At 41.4% G+C, this 22,759-nt stretch overlaps 1 protein-coding gene across 4 annotated transcripts in view; it reads left to right on the forward strand.

The window, feature by feature from the left end:
* Position 1: 1 nt before the first annotated feature.
* The window catches only part of gfm2 (GTP dependent ribosome recycling factor mitochondrial 2), a 66,528-nt gene continuing 43,770 nt past the window's right edge, over positions 2 to 22,759 (forward strand). Inside the window, exons 1-8 of one of the 4 annotated variants that reach the window (XM_060836023.1) lie at positions 2 to 180; positions 7,020 to 8,773; positions 9,647 to 9,750; positions 11,072 to 11,159; positions 13,345 to 13,390; positions 14,510 to 14,607; positions 15,470 to 15,595; positions 19,227 to 19,315. In XM_060836023.1, coding sequence (XP_060692006.1) covers positions 9,688 to 9,750; positions 11,072 to 11,159; positions 13,345 to 13,390; positions 14,510 to 14,607; positions 15,470 to 15,595; positions 19,227 to 19,315 — 510 coding nt within the window. In that variant the 5' untranslated portion in view covers positions 2 to 180; positions 7,020 to 8,773; positions 9,647 to 9,687. Of the gene's footprint in view, positions 181 to 7,019; positions 8,774 to 9,225; positions 9,246 to 9,646; positions 9,751 to 11,071; positions 11,160 to 13,344; positions 13,391 to 14,509; positions 14,608 to 15,469; positions 15,596 to 19,226; positions 19,316 to 22,759 lie in introns of those variants that run through there. The other 3 variants (XM_060836015.1, XM_060836032.1, XM_060836040.1) reach the window with 3 other exon arrangements.

Raw genomic sequence — 22,759 nt, forward strand, 5'->3', positions numbered from 1 at the left:
GAGCGTCGGCCTGGGCCAAGAGGTGACGGACCGGAAGCGACGCCAAGGGGAAGAGGCTGGAGGGTATCCGCAGTCGCGAGACGGTGATCGCGTGCAGCGACGGTTAGTGGGCGGAGCGTGCGGGGGGTCCTGTCATGGAGGACGGCTGAGGTGCTGCCGAGTGATAGCGGCTCGGGATCGGTAAGGTCCCAATTCCGGACCGGGGAGGGAGAGGGGTTTGAAAGCAGGCTATCCGACCCATCGAGTGCACACTGACCTTCCGAAGAGTAGCCCAGCGCCCCCTCCCTATCCCCGCGGCCAATCCGTCAAAGCTGCTCCCCGGATGGAGGGTCAGAGGGACTCGGGGTGATGGTGGGGTGGGTGAGGGGGATAGTGATGGGGATCAGGTCTTTCCAGTGGGGGCCGGGTTAGAAGGTACTGGGTAGCCATGGGCACTCGTATGGGCCCCAGCTATGTCTTCTCTTTGGCTACGTAGAACAGTGGATCTTCCGTGATTACACCGGCACCACTGCCCACCTCTTCCTCCCCTACATTGATGATGCCTCCTTCTTTAGAGACCAAAATTTCCCTTCCCATGTGGTTAAAGATGCCCTCCAATGCATCTGGTCCATATCCCCACCTCCGCCCTCAGACCCCACCCCTCCAACCGTAATTTGGACAGAACGCCCCTGGTGCTCACTTTTTCCACCTTACCAATCTTCGCATAAACCAAATCATCCGCTGACATTTCCGCCACCTCCAAAAAGACCCCACCACCAGGGATATATTTCCCTCCCCATCCCTTTCTGCCTTCTGCAAAGATAGTTCCCTCTGTGACTACCTGGTCAAGTCCACGCCCCCCCCTACAACCCACCCTCCCGTCCTGGCACATTCCTCTGCCACTGCAGGGACTGCAAAACCTGTGCCCATACCTCCTCCCTCACCTCCATCCAAGGGCCTAAAGGAGCTTTCCACATCCATCAAAGTTTTACCTGCACATCTACTAATATCATTTGTTGCATCCGTTGCTGCCAATACAGTCTCCTCTACATTGGGGAGACTGGACGTCTCCTAGCAGATTTTGAATCATGTTGCCATTAGTCTCAATAGAAGTCTTTCTATTTTCTATTCCCCTGACACTACGTTTAACAGAATCAGAGTTTGAGTACGATTTGATAAAATTGTTACTTGGGTCAGAACAATTATGACTTTTTTTCCATTAAGAAAGAAAATGATATAGCACTTTTCGCCATCTCACAATAACCCAAACATTTTCTAGTCAATTATGCTCCCCCTTATGGTGTTCTTTACATCTAGAGTCATAGAGATGTACAGAAACAGACCCTTTGGTCCAACCCGCCCATGCCGTCCAGATATCCCAACCCAATCTAGTCCCACCTGCCAGCACCCGGCCCATATCCCTCAAAACCCTTCCTATTCATATACCCATCCAAATGCCTCTTAAATGTTGCAATTGTACCAGCCTCCACCACTTCCTCTGGCAGCTGATTCCATACCTGTACCACCCTCTGTGTCAAAAAGTTGCCCCTTATGTCTCTTTTATATCTTTCCCCTCTCACCCTAAACCTATGCCTTCTAGTTCTGGACTCCCCAACCCCAGGGAAAAGACTTTGCCTATTTACCCTATCCATGCCCCTCATAATTTTGTAAATCTGTATAAGGTCACCCCTCAGCCTCTGACGCTCCAGGGAAAACAGCCCCAGACTGTTCAGCCTCTCCCTATAGCTCAAATCCTCCAACCCTGGCAACATCCTTGTACATCTTTTCAGAACCATTTCGAGTTTCACAACATCTTTCTGATAGGAAGACCAAAATTACACGCAATATTCCAATAGTGGCCTAACCAATGTCCTGTACAGCCACAACATGACCTCCCAACTCCTGCACTCTATTCTGACCAATAAAGGAAAGCATACCAAACGCCTTCTTAACTATCCTATCTACCTGCAACTCCACTTTCAGGGAGCTATGAACCTGCACTCCAAGGTCTCTTTGTTCAGCAACACTCCCTGGGACCTTACCATTAAGTGTATAAGTCCTGCTAAGATTTGCTTTCCCAAAATGCAGCACTTCGCATTGATCTGAATTAAACTCCATCTGCCACTTCTCAGCCCATTGGCCCATCTGATCAAGATCCTGTTGTAATCTGAGGTAACCCTCTTTGCTGTCCACTACACCTCCAATTTTGGTGTCATCTGCAAACTTACTAACTGTACCTGTTATGCTCGCATCCAAATCATTTATGTAAATGACAAAAAGTAGAGGGCCCAGCACCGATCCTTGTGGCACTTCACTGGTCACAGGCCTCCCGTCTGAAAAACAACCCTCCAAAACCACCCTCTGTCTTCTACCTTTGAGCCAGTTCTGTATCCAAATGGTTAGTTCTCCCTGTATTCCATGAGGTCTAACCTTGCTAATCAGTCTCCCATATGGAAACTTGTCGAATGCCTTACTGAAGTCCATATAGATCACATCTACCACTCTGCCCTTATCAATCCTCTTCGTTACTCCTTCAAAAAACGCAGTCAAGTTTGTGAGACATGATTTCCCACATACAAAGCCATGTTGACTATCCCTAATCAGTCCTTGCCTTTCCAAATACATGTACATCCTGTCCCTCAGGATTCCCTCCAACAACTTGTCCACCACTGAGGTCAGGCTGACTGGTCTATAGTTCCCTGGCTTGTTCTTACCACCCTTCTTAAACAGTGGTACCACGTTTGCCAACCTCCAGTCTTCTGGCACCTCACCTATGACTATTGATGATACAAACATCTCAGCAAGAGGCCCAGCAATCACTTCTCTAGCTTCCCACAGAGTTCTTGGGTACACCTGATCAGGTCCTGGGGATTAATCCACCTTTACCCATTTCAAGACATCCAGCACTTCCTCCTCTGTAATCTGGACATTTTGCAAGATGTCACCATCTATTTCCCTACAGTCTATATCTTCCATATCCTTTTCCACAGTAAATACTGATGCAAAATACTCGTTTAGTATCTCCCCCATTTTCTGCGGCTCCACACAAAGGCCGCCTTGCTGATCTTTGAGGGCCCTATTCTCTCCCTAGTTACCCATTTGTCTTTAATGTATTTGTAAAAATCCTTTGGATTTTCCTTAATTCTACTTGCCAAAGCTATCTCCTGTCCCTTTTTTGCCCTCCTGATTTCCTTCTTAAGTATACTCCTACTTCCTTTATACTCTTCTAAGGATTCACTCAATCTATCCTGTCTATACCTCACATATGCTTCCTTGTTTTTCTTAAGCAAACCCACAATTTCTTTAGTCATCCAGCATTCCCTATACCTACCAGCCTTTTCTTTCACCCTGACAGGAATATACTTTTTCTGGATTCTCGTTATCTCATTTCTGAAGGCTTCCCATTTTCCAGCCATCCCTTTACCTGCGAACATCTGCCCCCAATCAGCTTTCGAAAGTTCTTGCCTAATACCATCAAAATTGGCCTTTCTCCAATTTACAACTTCAACTTTTAGATCTGGTCTATCCTTTTCCATCACTATTTTAAATCTAATAGAATTATGGTCGCTGGCCCCAAAGTGCTCCCCCACTGACACCTCAGTCACCTGCCCTGCCTTATTTCCCAAGAGTAGGTCAAGTTTTGCACATTCTCTAGTAGGTACATCCACATACTGAATCAGAAAATTGTCTTGTACGCACTTAAGATATTCCTCTCCATCTAAACCTTTAACACTATGGCAGTCCCAGTCTACGTATGGAAAGTTAAAATCCCCTACCATAACCACCCTATTATTTTTATAGATAGCTGAGATCTCCTTACAAGTTTGTTTCTCAATTTCCCTCTGACTATTCGGGGGTAAATAATACGATCCCAATAAGGTGATCATCCCTTTTCTTATTTTTCAGTTCCACCCAAATAACTTCCCTGGATGTATTTCCGGGAATATCCTCCCTCAGCACAGCTGTTTGAATAGATAGCTAGAATCTTGATTTAATATCTCATTAGGACTGTGGTACTTCTGACAGTACAGTACTCCCTCAGTTCTCCATTGGCAGTTAAATCTTGATTGTGTGCACGAATTCAACACTAAGACTTGAAAGTGAAAGACTTGGACGTGGGACTGCTCCTCATTGAGCTATGGCTACCATACCATTAGAAAGCGTATAGTGGTGCAGCTCTCAATGAATTAATAATTAAAAGGATTAGACTTGTATTATTAAGAAAAGCCAAGTGAACAAGTATGAAGAAGTGTTCAACTTTGTTTTATGTTTCAGTTTGCTGATTCAAAATAAGTTACTTTTCCAGGAATAACTCCAGATTAACACCACAAGCAAGTCACCCTTGATGATATTGAAAATTTAGTGAGGTTTTCAAAGTTTTAATTATATTGAATAAAACAGAACAACTATAAAAAATCAAGGTAGCACCCATGTACATTTATTTTTCAGTTGATGAAATTATGGTTTTTGTAACATGGCGTCAGTCAGTTATTGAAGTCTGCAGTACCAAAAACTGTAACCAATTTTGTCATTATAATTTTTGGTGTTAGTCGTGGCTCGGTTTATGGTGCTACCACCTTGGAGTTAGAATGTTATGGGTTCAGGTCCAAGTCTTGACCAAGTAAATCTATGTATTACCAAGGGAGTGCTGCACTGTCCGAAATGTTTTGGGTGAGGGTTAAGCCAAAGCTTTGTCACCTTGTCAGGAATATGTAAAAGATCCCAAGCCTCTACTAGAAGAATAAGAATCCTAAGCAATATTTATCTCTCAATCAACCTTGCAAAATATCAATGTATCTGATTGATGTGATTCCTTTACTCTAACAGCCACAATGCACTTAATTGGTTGTAAAGTGCTTTGGAGTCCTTTGTTTTTGTTAATGTAAATACAACTCATTCTTTTCTTGTTGGGCAGCATGTAATCCGGAGGTGGGAGGGAGAATAGTTGGGTAAAGTAAGGGAAGGGGAATAAGAGAAGTTGCATAATTGGGAGCAGGTATAGCAGGAGAAAGTGAGGACTGCAGATGCTGGAGATCAGAGTTGAAAAATGTATTGCTGGAAAAGCGCAGCAGGTCAGGCAGCATCCAAGGAGCCCTTCAGGGCTTATGCCCGAAACGTCGATTCTCCTGCTCCTTGGATGCTGCCTGACTTGCTACACTTTTCCAGCAACACATTTTTCAGCAGGTATAGGATGCAGAATATTATCTTGGATATTTCTCAATTCACCAGCTATTTTATAAACTGAATTAATTATGTTATCTGGTGCTATGATGCCTTTATTGGCTACTACAGAGATTTTAAAACTGATTCTAAGCATAACAGCAAAATGGTCAGTCGTAGAGTGAAGATGCAAATTCCTGGCAGAAACTGACAATGGTAGAGTTTCACAACTTTGCTTTTTTTAAAACATCATAAACTAATCCAAGGTTTCCATTTGAACAATATCATTTCTCAGATACATGTGTTTTATATGTGGATAATTATCTGGGACACTGAGCATGGCTGAAGTTGGACCACTTAAAGTCATAGAGTCATCCAACACCGAGACAACCCTTCAGTCCAACTAGACCACGCCGATCAAACTAGTCCCACTTGCCTCCGTTTAGCCAATATCCCTCCAAACCTTTTGAATTCCTATATTTATCCAAATGTCTTTTAAGTGTTGTATCTGTACTTGCATCCACCACCTCCTCTTGAAGCCCATTCCACACATGAATAAAAATGTTTGCCCCTCGTCATTTTAAAATCTTCCTCCTCTCACTTTAAAAATATGCCCCTTAGTCTTGAACTTCTCCACTCAAGGGACAAGAACCTTGCTATTCACCTTATCTATGGCCCTCACAACCACACAATAAATTAGATTAGACTTACAGTGTGGAAACAGGCCCTTCGGCCCAACAAGTCCACACCGACCCGCCGAAGCGAAACCCACCCATACCCCTACATTACCCCTTACCTAACACTACGGGCAATTTAGCATGGCCAATTCACCTGACCCGCACATCTTTGGACTGTGGGAGGAAACCGGAGCACCCGGAGGAAACCCACGCAGACACAGGGAGAACGTGCAAACTCCACACAGTCAGTCGCCTGAGTCGGGAATTGAACCCGGGTCTTCAGGCGCTGTGAGGCAGCAGTGCTAACCACTGTGCCACCGTGCCGCCCACAAATTACCTGCTACACTGGGTCCTAAGCAGATCCTCTGCAAAAATACACTAAACTGCAACCTACCTGCCTCACAGGGTCCTAGAAAGGATCACTTCACTGGAAGCAGTCACAATCCACTCCACCAGACCACCATTCCACTCAAATGTAAAAGACCTGCAAGGAAGCAGGCTGAGCGTGTCAGCTTGCTAGTAAGACTGAGACTTCGCGGTTTCAAGACCCCCTTCCTAGCTTACTTCTAGCAAACATACAATCTCTGGAGAACAAGATGGACAAACCCATTACAGCTCAGCTTCCAGCGTGAACTGCAGGACTGCTGTGCACTCTGCTTCACAGAAACCTGGCTCAACCCATCCATTCCCGATTGCGCACTTAAGGCTGAAGGTTTTTCTATCCATCATATGACCATCCAGTGTCCTTGTGTAAGACAAAGGGGGAGGGGTTTGCCATTTAATTAACAACTTGAGGTACATAGACATTGCAACCCTGGGCAGCCATTGCTCCCCAAACCTTGAATTCCTCACCATCAAATGCTGCCCTTTCTATCTACCACGGGAATTTACCACTGCTATACTAACTGCTGTGTACGTACTGTCACAAGCAAAGGTTGAGGAAGCTCTGGATGTACTGTACTCCACCTCTTAACACCCTGGAGATGGAATACCCCAAGGCTCTGTTTATTGTAACTGGCGACTTCAATCAAGTCAACTAAGGAAGATGTTACCCAAATACCACCAGAATATTATCTGCCCTACCAGGGGCCCAAACATTTTAGACCACTGCCACACCACTGTGAAAGATGCCTACCACTCCATCCCCCTCCCTCATTTTGGCAACTTCGACTATAATGCCGTGTTTCTTCTCCTGCCTTACAGGCAAAAGCTCAAGCAGGAGACCCCCTCACGGATACAGGTTCAGTGCTGGTCGGAGGAGGCAGAGGATGAAATCCAGTGCTGTCTGAAATTGGCAGATTGGGCCATGTTCAAACAGTGTGCAAGTACCTTGGATGAATACGCCACCACCATCACAGACTTTATCAGCAAGTATGTGGAGGACTGCATACCGAGGAAGTCAATCCAGGTGTTCCCCAGCAGGAAACCATGGATGAATCAGGACATACAAAACCTGCTTAAAAACCAGGCATGTGAGGCCTACAGCTCAGGAGACCCACTCAAATATAAGGAATCCAATTAAGACTTTCGCAGAGCCATTAAAACAGCCAAGGACCAATACCGATCCAAACTAGAGACACAGATAGACACCCAATGACTATGGCAAGGACTGAATGACAGTGCAAGATAGCAGACAATGACACATCCTTCCCAGGTCATCTCAATGCCTTCTGTGCTCGCTTTGAACAGAATTTTGGTGGAGAGAAAACACCTATTCTGACAAGTCCTGACAAACCTATCCCAACAGTTACTGCATCAGAGGTCAGAGCAGTTTTCCTACGTGTGAGTGCAAGGAAAGTGATGGGGTCAGGCGGAGTACCAGGCTGTGCATTCAGAGCATGCACAGATCAACTGGTAAAGGTCTTCTTGGACATGTTCAACCTCTCCCTGCAGCAGGCCACTATTTCTGCCTGTTTCAAGAGGGCCAACACCATCCCTATGTCTAAGAAGGCTCATGCAGCACGTGTCAATGACTATCGCCCAGTGGCCCTAACTTCAGTGGTCATAAAGTGCTTTGAAAGACTGGTCATGGCATTAATCAACTCCAGCCTCACCACCACTCTTGACTCACTCCAATTTGCCTATTGGGCCAACAGATCCACGTTAGATGCCATATCACTTGCCCTTCACTCCTACCTAGAACATCTTGACATCAAGAATAGCTCACCAAAAATACTACTCATTGACTACAGTTCAACCTTCAACACTATTATCCCCTTGAGACTGATTACTAAACTTGGTGATCTCGGACTAAGCCCCACTCTCTGCAACTGGTTCCTCAGTTTCCCAACCCACAGGCCACAATCAGTGAAGACTGGGGACAATATTTCATCCTCACTAACACTCAACACTGGAGCCCCCCAGGAGTGCGTACTCAGCCCCCTACTGTACTCACTATACTCATAAGTGCGTCGCCAAATACCAGATTAATGTCATTTACAAGTTCGCTGATGACACCACCATAGTTGGTCGAATGATAGATGGCAACAAAACAGACTACGGACATGAAGTGGAAGACCTGGAAAACTGGTACACTGAGAACAACGTAGTTCTCAATGCCGGCAAAACCAAGGAACTCATTATTGAGTGGTCATCCACAATAAGCTTCACAACAAGCATTTTCATGTGGATGCATTGGTTACAAAGGCACAACAATGTCACTTCCTCAGGCAGCTGAGGAAATTTGGCATAATGGTGAATACCCTTGCCAACTATTACAGGTGCACCATCGAGAGCATTCTGTCTGAATGTATCACTACCTGGTATGGCAACTGTACCATTCAAGATCAGAGACAATTACAAAGAGTGGTGAACTCGGCCCGGACAATCACAAAGGCCAACCCACCATCTATGGAATCCATCTACCAGACCCACTGTCAAGGAAAGGCCACCAGTATTCTCAAATATCCATCCCACCCTGACCATGTTTTTCTACAATCTCTACCATCAGGGAGAAGGTACAGAAGCCTGAATACACGCACCAGCCAGTTTTGAAACAGACTCTACCTTACGATTGATAGAATACTGAATGGACTCTCAAACTCTTAACATTTGCGTGTTTTTTTGTTTTTGCCACTGTTTACCTATTAGTTACTTATCTATTCTACTTAACTATGTGATCTGCCTGTATTGCTCACAAGACAAAGCTTTTCACTGTGCCTCGGGTACACATGACAATAAATTCAATTAATTCAATTGAGTGCATGGTTTTATAAACCTGTATAAGGTCACCTTCAACCTCCTAAGCTCTAGTGAAAAAAAGTCCCAGCCCATTTTTTAAAACTCAAACTCTCTCTTTCTGAACCCTCTCCAATTTATAACTATCCTTCCTATAGGAGGGGCAACCAGAATTGGGTGCAATACTCCAGAAGTAGCCTCACCAGTGTTCTGTACAATGTCAACATGAGATCCCAACTCCTATGCTTAAAGGTAATGAAGGCCTTCTTAACCATCCTGTCTATCTGTGACATAAACTTCAATGAATTATGTACCTCAGCCACAACACTACCCAGGGCTCGACCATTAATAGTATAAGTCCTGTTCTTGTTTGTTTTACTAAAATGCAATATCTTGCATTTATCCAAACTAAATTCCATCTGCCAGTTCTGGGTATATTTATGCAGATTTGTCCATGGAATGATTGGCCAGCATTTTCCATTTTAAGAGGAGAAATTTTGAAAAGTATACAACCTGACAGAAGTCTTACTACAATTAAAATGAAATTTGACTTATTTCCAAACCATTTGCTCCCAATCTCAAAATTCAATATCCTGATTTTGGAAATCTGTGCTAAATACGCATTAGCTAATGAGTGTGTTTTGTTCTTTCAGATTTCTTTTGTACGTAGATTGTGACTAGTAACGAGAGGAAAATGAGTCGATTTATGATGGAACTGCCACTAATTGGGATTCTTTCACTCAGTGGACATCATATGGTGAAGATTATATTTTAAATTGACATTACTTTTCTAATAGTATGTATGCTAGCATTGAATCACTGAATGTACAGTGCAGGTACTCCATATTTAACATCGTGGTCCGGTTCCTGAGAATTGATAATGTAAGTAAAGCTGCAAATGTGTTGCTGGTCAAAGCACAGCAGGTTAGGCAGCATCTCAGGAATAGAGAATTCGACGTTTCGAGCATAAGCCCTTCATCAAAAAGCCAGGGCTTATGCTCGAAACGTCGAATTCTCTATTCCTGAGATGCTGCCTAACCTGCTGTGCTTTGACCAGCAACACATTTGCAGCTGTGATCTCCAGCATCTGCAGACCTCATTTTTTACTCTAATGTAAGTAAAGCACCTTTAAGTTGATCACAAGTTCTGCTAAAAATTTTGTTGAACCTCAGACTTTTGTTGCTGAGTGAAACAAACGTAAGAATTGAATTCACTAACATTCCTTCTAAAAGATAGTAGGGTTGCTATATAAATTCACCCTTATTTGAACATTTTATCCATGGATTGAGGACAGAGAGCAGTACTCAATTTGTTATCAAGGAAGTATATGTTATTCAGACATTCATCAATATAAATTACATCAAAGTTTGTGTATGTTTATTTCCATAATTATATGTATGATATTCCATGGTTGTTCTCCTTTGTCCTAGAAACACTTGTTTAATTGATATCTTACTAAAAATAGATGTTGAGTGTGTCCCATGAAGTTGGTGGGATATCCTTTTGGACTCTTCTGCATGATGCCTGGGCCATTTTAACCCCTGGACCTTAATTGAAACTTTTCGTACTGCTTCCTGACTTAAACTAACAGGGATGACAAAAAGCCAGAAATCTCGCCTTGCCTTTTGACGCACCTGACTCTGGTCAATGGCTTTCTCATACTTTTTCCTGAGTAGGAAATGTTCAGGGGTTGCTGATCAGATGACTTTGACATGGTGACATACATGATGTATAGTTAAAAATACCAACGTAATTTAAAGAAACAGATTTAAAAATTATTCAAGTTGCTGTAGCTTTGCAACACTTCAACAAGAATATGTGCCAATTCAATTTTTTAAAATTTAATTTGCATTTCCTTTCGGGTTGAAATATTCTGCCAATACCTTGATGATAATAGGCATAATTTAGTTGGAAATAGTCCAGTACAAAGCAACCTTTCAAACATCATCTTTGGAATGTTAAAACAAACCCTGATAGCAATTCACATTTTAAAAATAGATTTAGCTGGGGAAATTAGTTACTTTAAAACAACGATCCTCTAACTTGCATTGAGCTAACTGATTGTTCTGTACTTTCAGAGTCTTCCACGCTGCTGGTTCAGGGTTGCTTATGCCAGTAGAAGAAATGTAAGAATTGATTTTGTAAGGAGGTACAGCTGTCTTCCAGGTAAGTTACTACACAGTTGTCACAGAGCAAAAGAGAATGGCACAGATGTGGTTTGGTCACAAGATAGTTTGGAAATACAAAGCCCTTTGCTTATTTTATCTTATTTTCCCAAACCAGCAATTATACTTCATTCTAGTATAGCACTCAGCTGCTTATTTGGATTAGATCTTGGCCTCAACCAGCATAGTTGGCAATCAATTTCAGTGGTGGACATCCTTTAAATAAGGCACAGGTTGTGATTATGATAAAAATAGGATTTTTACCTACTTATATGGATATTGCATGTTTAATTGGTAAGATACTGAGAAATGCAGAGCAATAAAAGAACCTTGGTCTCAGGTCACAATTAGGTAATAGTTGAAGTACTTTGAAGAGTTCTGATCACCAAATTGACGTAATGATTGTGTTGAAGAGGGGTAGAGAGGAGATTTGAGGATGTTTTCAAAAAAGATGGTTAGCACTCCTGCCTCTCAGTGCCAGAGTTTGATAGCAGCCTTGGGTGACTGTCTGTGAAGTTTGCATGTTTTCCTCATGTCTGCATGGATTTCCACCAGGTGCTCTGGTTTCTTCCCACTGTTCAAACATGTTAAATGGATTGCCCATGCTAAATTGCCCATGCGTAGTATCTATGGATGTGCAGGTTGGACTAGCCCTGATAAACGTGGGGTTACGGGGGTAGTGTGGATGGCTATTTGGAGGATTGGTGCAGACCCAGTGGGCCAAATGGGCTCTTTCCACAATTGGAGGGATCCTATGAATAGAGGAGTTTAGCCATGAGAAAAAAAATTGGATAGGCTGGGGTTGTTTCCTTTGAAATAAAAGAAGCTGAGATGACCCTTTAATTGAAACATATAAAATTTTGAAGGGGTGTGAGTAGATAAGAAGGACATTTTTTTTCCCTTAGTTGAAAGAGGAATAGCAAGGAGGCATTAATTCAAAGCAATTAGTCAAATACTTAGAAAGATGTTTGAGAATTCTTTCCCCAGAGGGTGGTTGAAGTTGCAATCTCACCACTTGAGTGTGAGAAGCAGAAAACAACCTCAGTGCATTTTAAAAAAGTAATTGTGTATGGAATTGAGGTGTTTTAACCTACAGAACAACTGATGAGAAATGGGATTAGTTTGAATAGCTCTTTTATGACCAGTACAACAGAATGGGCTGAATGCTTCATTCTATCCTTTCAATTTTCCCATCTTTCTTTTATAGGAGAGTTTTACAGCACTGAAGGCGGTCAACTGCTGGTGTAACTGTTTGAAAATTTATTTCTGTAAATTTTGTTACTTTGTATTATCAATTTGAGGTGCATAACTTTATCAGCAAGTTTCACCAGTTAGGGCATGATCTATGTCCCCCCTGAAAGTGGCAATGATAATGACAAGAAGGAAAGATAATTGAGTGGGTTGACATGGATAGATACTTGCCCCCTTCTGTCACCCCCCTGCCCAAGATGACCACCATCAAACCTCAACATCTAAGTCCTGTGCAAGAAACTCCATGGACAGCTTTCTTTACCTACCACCAATGAAGCCCCCTAAATGGTAAATTAAGTGACTCTTAACATTCTCAATGTGCCATCAATTTGATTACCTGCCTTCCTGACTGACAAGTAAAGTAATTACTTTCCCAGTAAGAATTCCAAGGTTTGGGGGAAGTGGTGAATCTCCATCTGCCCCAGTCTTCAGTAAATTGGGGGCATGGATGAGAATGCAGTGGAGTGGCTGCAGGAAACAACAATCCCCTGCCTTGCACATTGTTAATAATCCACTTTTCCTCAAAAGGTGAGGGGTGAAGCTGCCATTTTGAACTTGCCAAAGATACTCAAAACTTTATACTTAAGTGGGCGGCACGGTGGCACAGTGACTAGCACTGCTGTCTCACAGTGCCTGAGACCCGGGTTCAATTCCCGACTCAGGCGACTGACTGTGTGGAGTTTGCACGTTCTCCCCGTGTCTGCGTGGGTTTCCTCCCACAGTCCAAAGATGTGCGGGTCAGGTGAATTGGCCATGCTAAATTGCCCGTAGTGTTAGATAATGGGTTAAATGTAGGGGTATGGGTGGGTTGCGTTTCGGCGGGTCAGTGTGGACTTGTTGGGCCGAAGGGCCTGTTTCCACACTGTAAGTAATCTAATCTCAAGTTGACCAGGGTTAATGAAAACATATGACTTCTGATTTCCATTGCATTACAGGTGATATTAAGTCATTGCGCACCATTATCAATCCGGATATCTCAAAGTAAGTCACTCAATTAGCAGTGGATATGTTATGATATAAAGCTAATATAATGGCAAACTGCTGCAGATGCTAGAAATCTGAAGCAAGCAATGAGAGAGTGGAGAAACTGAGCAGATCTGGTAGCACCTGAGGAGAGGGAAATAGAATTTAGAATTCAGATACATTTTTAGTCTCTTTACTTCAGGAAGGTAGTATTGCCAGAAAAAGAATGCAACGAGGTTCACCACACTTATTCATGGGATAGCAGATGAGTCTTATGAAGAGAATTCTGGCAGCTGGGTTTCTATTTTCTATAAGAGTTTTGAAGAACAAGAGGTGATCTTATTGAAACCTACAAAATATTTAAAAGAATAGACAGGATAGATGCAGGTAAAATTATTCATCTGTTTGGGCAGTTCAGAACCAAGGGGCTCTCTTTAAAAATAAAGGGGGACTTGTTTTAGGTGATGAAACTTTGGAATCATCTACCTCACAGGGCTGTAGAAGCTCAGTCTTTGAGCACTTTTAAAGTAGAGGTTGCTGCACCCTTAATTATCAACGGCACAAAGGTTTAATGGATAGTGTAGGTAAAAGGCATTAGAGTGTTCCATTGGCCAAGGTTGTATTAAGTGGTGGAACAGGACCAATGAGCTGAATGGCCTATTCCTAAGTTTCTATTACAGTACTTCATATAATTGTCTGTATAATTAACAACGATAGTCTGTTTACTAATAGGGATCCAAGCTTCCTTTTGTAAGTTAAAATTTTCAGCTGTTTGCTTGTGGTTGCTATTATCCTTTGCACAACATTGTGGAATATATACCTCTTTCTGTCAATGCTAATTGTTACAGTGTTTGGATTCTCACTGGTCCTGGTAAGAATTGTTTAAGTTTCTGAAGGCAATAGTGTTTTGAGGCTCTGCGTAGTTACTCCTAATATGTGCTTAAGTTCCAGATTTATTTGCAACTTGTTCATATTCTGTCATTAAAATCTCCGGAAGAAAATAATATTGTCATTAATTGATTGAGCATAATAAAGGCAATTTCAATCTGTACCATTTGTCACCCAGAATTTTTAAAGTCAAAATGAACAAAACAGTGTAGTTTATCCGTTATTCAGAAAGTCAATCTGTATTGGCAGAATACGGAACATTGGGATCATGGCTCATATCGATGCAGGAAAAACCACAACCACAGAGAGAATGCTTTATTATGCGGGATACATCAGGGCACTTGGAGGTAAGAATACAATTGCTCACCTGATCAAGTCTGTTCTCATTACAGTACAATCTAATGCATACTTTGAAAAATTAAATGAAGGTAAGCAATATACTTTGTCAAGAAAGTATAGATCTGCAGATTCTGCAATATCTACTGAATATTCTGTTGTAGTTGTGGTCCATTGACATGCAAAGTAATTGAAGAGACTCATTCTCCATTAACATCTGTCCACAGATTCTCTCCTCCAGTGGTCTGGTTAAGCTGAGAAGACCAGTGAAATTGGAATATGGGCAAAACATCATGATCTGCCAAAAAGGGCGCTGTGTGCTATAATTGTAGGATGATTAAATAAACACTTTGTGAAATCTTATTCATAATTCCATATTACATAAATTGAACTGTTTCTCGTATGAGGAGAGATTGGATTGACTGTGCTTGTATTCACTTAAGTTTAGTTGAAATGAGAGAGAATCTCATTGAAACAAATAAAATTCCAGCAGACACATGCAGAAATGGTGTTTTCCTGGCTTGGCAGTGGTTCCAGAACAACACGTCACAGTCTCAGGAAATGTAACAAGCCATTTGAACTGAGATGATGAGAAACGTTTTCACTCGGTGGGTTATGAATCTGGGGAGCTCTGCTTCACAGAAGGCTTTGGATTCACTGAATGTGTTTATATGTAAGTAGCCCTTGATGCTAAACATGTCACAGGACATGAGAGAATACAAGAAGTGGATGATCAGTCATGATCATGTTGAATGGCAGAGTAGGCTTGATAGGCTGAATGGCCTACTCCTATTTTCCGTGTTACACAGCAACTGTGATTTGGGCTCCAATCATGTAACTCTAAAAGCACAGAATCTTCTATTTCTTTATTAGATGTTGATGATGGAGACACAGTGACTGATTTCATGGCACAAGAACGTGAGCGTGGAATTACCATCCAATCAGCTGCTGTCACTTTTGACTGGAAATCCCATCGGGTAAATTTAATAGATACACCAGGTAGGCAATCACAAGATGGGACACTAAACTACATGTGATTGAATCACTGGTTTCAAAAGAGAAATTTAGTTCTTTTAGAGTAATGGTCAGTTTTTCAAAATATTAACAGTTGCCATTAAGATTATTTTAAATAGTTGCAAGTACTGCATCTTGTTTGCATTTGGAATGCACATTTGAGGCACAATTCTCATTTGAGTAGTCAATTCTATCTGTAACTGAAGTTGAAAGTAATTTTGTGTTGAATCATGCTTGCATCAAAAGCCAGCTTCAACTATAATATCTTTTCCTTGATTTTGAGGCCAAATTAAACTTGAAGATTTTTGCATCAAATAAATTTTTTATTATTTTCTATTCCGTTTAAACAATGTTATATGCACATTGGAAAATATTTACAAATAGCCATTTTTAATAGAAGCTATTCAAAATCTTAATCCAAATTAGGTAAGATAATTGTGGGTCACATTTCCTGAGGGAAATCCCTTATCCTCACATGTCCCCGGTGCAGATGATTAGAAGTGGTCTTCATCCTTATGCTCTGCAGCTTAATTGAATTTCCACTGAAGCACTATTAGGGGGAGTGAAGGCAGTAGTTTAGAAATTGCTGGCAAATGAGTTTATCAAAATTCATCACAGTGAAAGCTACATTTTGTTGTTTTTCAGAACCTTTAATTCAGACATTTTTGCCACATTTTAATTTCTTTATTGTAAAGTAAATAGCTTTGAAAGTTTCTACTTTTTTGAGATAATGTACAGTAATATTGTTAAATCTGAAGCAAACAGAAGAAAATACATGGTTCAACTGTGGGTATTTATAAATGTTTGAACTGAAACTGAATGAAATGTACTTTTCCAACATTTTAAAGAAAGGGAATGATTCATTTTGCGTGGAAATGACTCTGCTCAATCTACCTCACTTAGATATATAAACAAGTTATCCATTATTTGTCCATCAATCGCAGAAGGAAATTATAATCACAATAGTGTTGCTAAAGACTAGACAGGAAACAAGTCAAGCATATTCTGAATAGCAATTAAGGTAATTTGGAGTGCAAGAAGTGGAGATTGCAATGTTAAGTCACATTTAAAGATGTGTACCTTTTATGAATGGAGTAGTCAGCTTGAAGAGCGTGGATAAAGAAATACATGAGGTGAAAGGGGGTTTATTGGGTTCAGCTGATAGGACTTTAAACGAGAGTGGTTGGAAAAGCTTTGGAGAGGAGGTAGTGAGGACTGCAGATGCTGGAAAGTCGGAAAGACTGCTGAAAGGTTCTGATCTGAAGTGTCAACTCCCCTGCTTCTCTGATGCTGCTTGACTTGCTGTGCTTTTTTCAGCTCCATACTTTATCGTCTAAAGCTTTGGAGAGGGGAAATGTAGACTTATAAAGCAAAGGGATGCAGCTTTACTGGAGAGCTATTTGGATTATGATACACGGAGTGGTACAGAGTACACAACACAGGATCAAAAGGGAGAAAAAATGGTAGAAAGGCAAAATTAATGACTTTCTAACACAAATGCATATAATCTTTGGATAAAAATAACTGAATTCATGGCACAAATATGGGTTAATGAATATGATCTTATAGCCAAATATTCAGGGCGTTGTGACTTTTTGAAAGGTCAGACAAGAATGAAGGGCCATGCGGGGTATTATTGTTCGTACAGGGTGGAATGCATAGAATAGCAAGAAATGATCTAGGATTGGAAACTATATGGGTTGAGTTAAGAAATTAAAAGGCAAAGAAGTCATTGATGAGAATAGTCTGTAGGCCCCCAACAATAGTTATATGGTGGGATAGAAAATAAATCTGGAGGTAATGAGTGCATTAAAAAGACAGTATCTTAATCATGGGTGACTTTAATCTTCTTGTAGATTGGGATAGTCAGATTGGCCATGGTAATTCTGAGAAGTAATTCATAGACTATATTCAGGGTAGTTTCCAAGGACATTATGTTGTGGATCCATCTGGAATCAGGCTAGTTTGGATCTGATAATCTGTAATGAGGCAAGTTTAATAAATGATGTTAGATTAAAGCATCTGCCAGAAAACAATGACCATAACACTGTACTGCATATTTGGGTTTTCAGAAAGTGATTTATAAGGTACCACACATTAGACCTCTTGCTGTGGGCGGCACGGTGGCACAGTGGTTAGCACTGCTGCCTCACAGCGCCTGAGACCCGGGTTCAATTCCCGACTCAGGCGACAGACTGTGTGGAGTTTGCACATTCTCCCCGTGTCTGCGTGGGTTTCCTCCAACAGTCCAAAGATGTGCAGGTCAGGTGAATTGGCCACGCTAAATTGCCCATAGTGATAGGTAAAGGGTAAAAGTAGGGGTATGGGTGGGTTGTGCTTCGGCGGGTTGGTGTGGACTTGTTGGGCTGAAGGGCCTGTTTCCACACTAAGTAATCTAATCTAATCTAATAAGAGTCATGGTTTTGGAGATAGTATACTAGCGTAGATAGAGGATTGACTAACAGAAAACAGAGTTGGGTTAAGGGAGACATTTTCAGAATGGCAACCTGTAACTGGAAGTGTATCATGGTGATCAGTACTGAAGCCACAATTATTTACTTATATATATTAATGACTTAGGTGTGAATGTCTTATAACCAAGTTTGTGGGTGGCACAAAAATAGGAGGGACGGCAAGTGGTACGAATGGCACAAGGAGTCTGCAGCAGGAAAAAGACACATTAAGCGAATGGGTAAAAGCCTGGCAGACAGCATATAATGTGGGCAAATGTGAGATTTTGTATTTTGGCAGGAAGAATAGAGGAGCTAAATATTATTTAAATGGAGAAAGACTACAGAAATCTACAACATAGGAATTTAGAAGTCCTTGTCCATGAATCAATAAATCTTACAAGTTCAGCGGGTAGTAAGGAGGGCAAATAGACCTGATGACCATAATTTCAAAGGGAATGAAATCTAAAAGTAGGAAGGATTTGCTAAAAATATACAAGACACTAGTTAGACCACAGCTGGAATACCATAATCAGTTCTGGACCCCTTATCTAAGGAATGATATACAGACATTGGAGGCAGTCCTGCAAATGTTCATGAGGCTGATATTTGGTATGGAGGGACCATCTTGTGATGATTGAATATGTTGTGCCAGTTCTTATTAGAATTTAGAAGAATGAGAGCAGAGCTTGTTGAAACAAACAAGTATCTTAGGGAACTTGAAAGGATAGATGCAGAGAAGTTCGGAAAAGTTTAGAACTAGAGGGCATAGTCTCAGAAAAAGGTGTTGCATTTTAAAACAGAGATAAGGAGGAATTTCTTCTCTGAGGGTACTGACTCTGTGGAATTCTTTATCAAAGAGGCTGTCAGAATCATTAAATTTGGTTCATGGTCAGGTTTTTAATCATAAGGGAATCTAGGGTTATGGGGAAAAGGCAGGAAAATAGAGTTGTGGACTTTTGGACCAGCCTTGATCTCATTGAATTGCATAGGAAACCTGATGGGCTGAATGATCTACATCTACTCCTCTAATGGTTTGTGTACAATTATATGGCATTTCACTTGTCGTCCTCACATCTCATGTCAGGTAGCTGCTTTATGCTCAGTGAATTATGCCCTATATACACTAATTAAATACTACTTTAATAAATTTTGCACTTTGTTAGGTCACGTGGATTTCACAGTTGAAGTAGAACGCTCTTTACGTGTACTTGATGGAGCAGTGGCAGTATTTGATGCTTCAGCTGGTGTTGAGGTGAGCAGGAATTTCTTAATGCAAGTGCCATCAAAAGCATGTTATTCTTTTCGGTAGCTTACTCTTTGTTTCTTCATCTTCATTTTCAGTCTTCCATTTTTACCTCAAAAGCAAATGTTACTTATCCTTCCATGGAGATGGCAAGGAGGTTGCCAAAATGATCAGACTTAAAGCTGACTAATGAAGTCAGCTGGTATTTCACTTTAAACAAATTCAACTCTGCTCAATAGTCAGGCAATTGCATATACTTACCAGCAGGGGTCAACAGTTAACATTCAGGTTATCCCAGTGCATTAGAACTACTGTAATTATAAAAGCTTACCATGATTAAGACTCACTAACTGAACATGCTGCAGCTATCAAACTTGATTTACTTATTTGTTAGTATAGTTTCATCTCTGAAATGAGCTTGGGTTTTTGGCTGGAGTCACTGTGGCTTGTATGTGAAGGTAGGAGCTTTTGGGTAGCTTATTGAGAGAGGTGGTCACACCACAACTTAAAGACCTGGAAGTAGAAAGAGAATGGGTGAATAATATGCAGGTGGTGCATTAGTCCCCTGGGTTCCCACTTTCAAATCAGTTTACTATTTTGGAAGCTGATTGAAGGCATGCTCATTCCTGAACAGAGTGCCGTCAGAGCCATGTTTATGGTACCATTAGCAACTTGGCTATACAGGAGGGGAGGAAAAAGAAAGGGAGAGCAATAGTTATAGGAATTATTTGTTAGGCAAACAGATGGGCATTTCTGTGACCATAGGCATGACTCCAGTATGGTATGTTGCTTCCTTGTGTCAGGATCACTGAGTAACTGTAAGATATTCTTCGGAGGGAGCCAGATGTCTTGGTCCACGTTATTATCAAGAATTAGGCAGGAATGAGGATATGCTTCTGCACCATCATTTAGGGAGGTAAGTAGGAAATTAGCAAGCAGGTGTCATGTGGAAGGGAGTACAGAAATAGGAGGCTCAGACAGATGAAAGTGTGATTGGAAAAATGATGCAGGAGTGATGACTAGATTCCTGGGACACTGAGACTGTCTCTGAGAGATGGTGCCTGTCCAAACTGGATGAGTTGTACTTGAATAGATTTGGGGCTGAGATCCTTGCAGGGTATTTTGCTAGTACTGTTGGCAGGGCTTTAACTGAACTTGACAGGTGTATGGAACCAAGTGTGATTATCAGGATTCCCTGGAGAGAACCATAGAGAATAGTAAGTTTAATAATTATAGTTGGAATAAAGGGGAAAGGAATGAAGTCTGAATCAAGGTTACAAGGTATTTGAATGCATTGCAAACACCGTGATTGTATTCAATAGCAGAGCCGTTGCAAACAGCAAAATTTGGTATGTTTGTGATTGTAACACCATTCCACAAGAGCTAAATATTTCTATAGAGTTGGTTGCAGTTAATTGCTTCAGACATCATGGTGACTTTATTTTCACAGCCTTAATAGATAAGTGCCCATGTTCCCGCTGGCATTCTGTTGAGTAACTGCCTGATTTTTAAGATTGCTGAAGAAAATACATTTTTGTAATGTTGATATTAAGCAAGCCCTTTAACGGATAAAGCTCTTTAAAAATCTTGGCTATTAATTAAAATAGGTAGTGAATAAAATTTATTTATTCCATTGCAATGTTAAGTTTGTTTGTGTTTTTGAGTTATGTAGGTTCCAAAACTGAAGAATATAAAATCAATAGGAGCGGGAGTCAGCCATTTAAGCAAATCACCATTCTATAAGATCATGACTGATTTGTAGCAGGCTTCAATTCAATTCCATGTCAGTTCCCCATAGCCCTCAACACCTCAATGTCATAAATTAGTAATCTAGCATCCAAAATTCTCTCGGGTAAAGAATTGCATAAATTCACTACCCTCTGTGAGAAGAAATTCTATTACCCTTCGATTCTAAATGAGTGTCTATTTATTCTGGAAGAATTTCCTCTTTTGAGACTCACCAATACTGGATGCATCTTCTCAATATCTACCCTGTCAAACTTGGATGTCTCAATAAAATAACCCCTCATTCTTCTAATCTCAAAAAAAGACCTAAATCTTGATAAGTCAACCTATTCATTTGCAAGCATCAGCCTAGTGAATCTGTTTTGAACTGCTTCCAGTGCCAATATATTCTTTATTTACTTTAGGGATCAAAACTGTATACAGTATATAATGGATTGGCCTCACTTATACACTCAAGATTAGAGTGGTGCTGGAAAAGCTCAGCAGGTCAAGCAGCATCCGAGGAGCTGTGCTTTTCCAGCACCACTCTAATCTTGACTCTGATCTCCAGCATCTGCAGTCCTCACTTTCACCTCACTTTACACGCTATACAGTTGCAATATGTTTTCCCTATTTTTAATCTCCAACTCCAACTTAAGGGCGGCACGGTGGCATAGTGGTTAGCACTGCTGCCTCACAGCGCCTGAAGACCCAGGTTCAATTCCCGACTCAGGCGACTGACTGTGTGGAGTTTGCACGTTCTCCCCGTGTCTGCGTGGGTTTCCTCCGGGTGCTCCGGTTTCCTCCCACAGTCCAAAGATGTGCGGGTCAGGTGAATTGGCCATGCTAAATTGCCCGTAGTGTTAGGTAAGGGGTAAATGTAGGGGTATGGGTGGGTTGCGCTTCGGCGGGTCGGTGTGGACTTGTTGGGCCGAAAGGCCTGTTTCCACACTGTAAGAAATCTAAATCTCCCTAAATATGAAGGCCGTTTTATCGTCTTAAGTATTTGCTGTTCCTTTTTAGCTAACCTTTTTGTGTTATATGCACAGGAATACTCAGATCTGTTCTGCAAATTTTGAGGCCTCTCTCCATTTAAATAATGGTCTGCCTTTTGAGTTTTCCTACTAAAGTGCACAATCTCATTTTCCTCCATTAAACTCCTTCTGCCAAGCTTTTGCCCACTCACTTACCGATATCCTCTTGCAGATTTTCTTTTCCTCATTACAACATTCCCTCCCACCTATTTTTATATCATCAGCAAATTTGGATACATTAAACTCTGCTGCCTCCTCCATGTCATAAATATAAATAGTAAATAGTTGAAGACCTAGGACTGACCCTTGTGGCACTTTCCAACCTGAAAACGACCCATTCATCCTGACATGAAACAATGAACTGCGGATGCTGGAAATCTGAAACAAAACAAAATTGCTGGTGAAACTGAGCTGGATTGTCAGCATATGTGGGGAGAAAATAAATTTAACTCTGCCTAGTTCAGTTCAGGAACTCTGATTGGAATGGATGAGTTGGGCCAAGGAGTCTATGTCTGTGCTGTATAATGCTATGACTCTATTTCACCACAGATTTTAGTCAGCAATTTCTGTTTTTTTCCTTTAGTCTTGACTGTCTCCTGCATGTTAACCACTTCTCCTAACTTGTGCAATAACCTTTTATGTGACATCTTATCGAATGCCTTCTAGAAAGTGAAATGCCCTACATCTATCAATC

Source organism: Hemiscyllium ocellatum, chromosome 2 (genome assembly GCF_020745735.1).
Source record: "Hemiscyllium ocellatum isolate sHemOce1 chromosome 2, sHemOce1.pat.X.cur, whole genome shotgun sequence".
NCBI classification, from domain to species: domain Eukaryota; kingdom Metazoa; phylum Chordata; class Chondrichthyes; order Orectolobiformes; family Hemiscylliidae; genus Hemiscyllium; species Hemiscyllium ocellatum.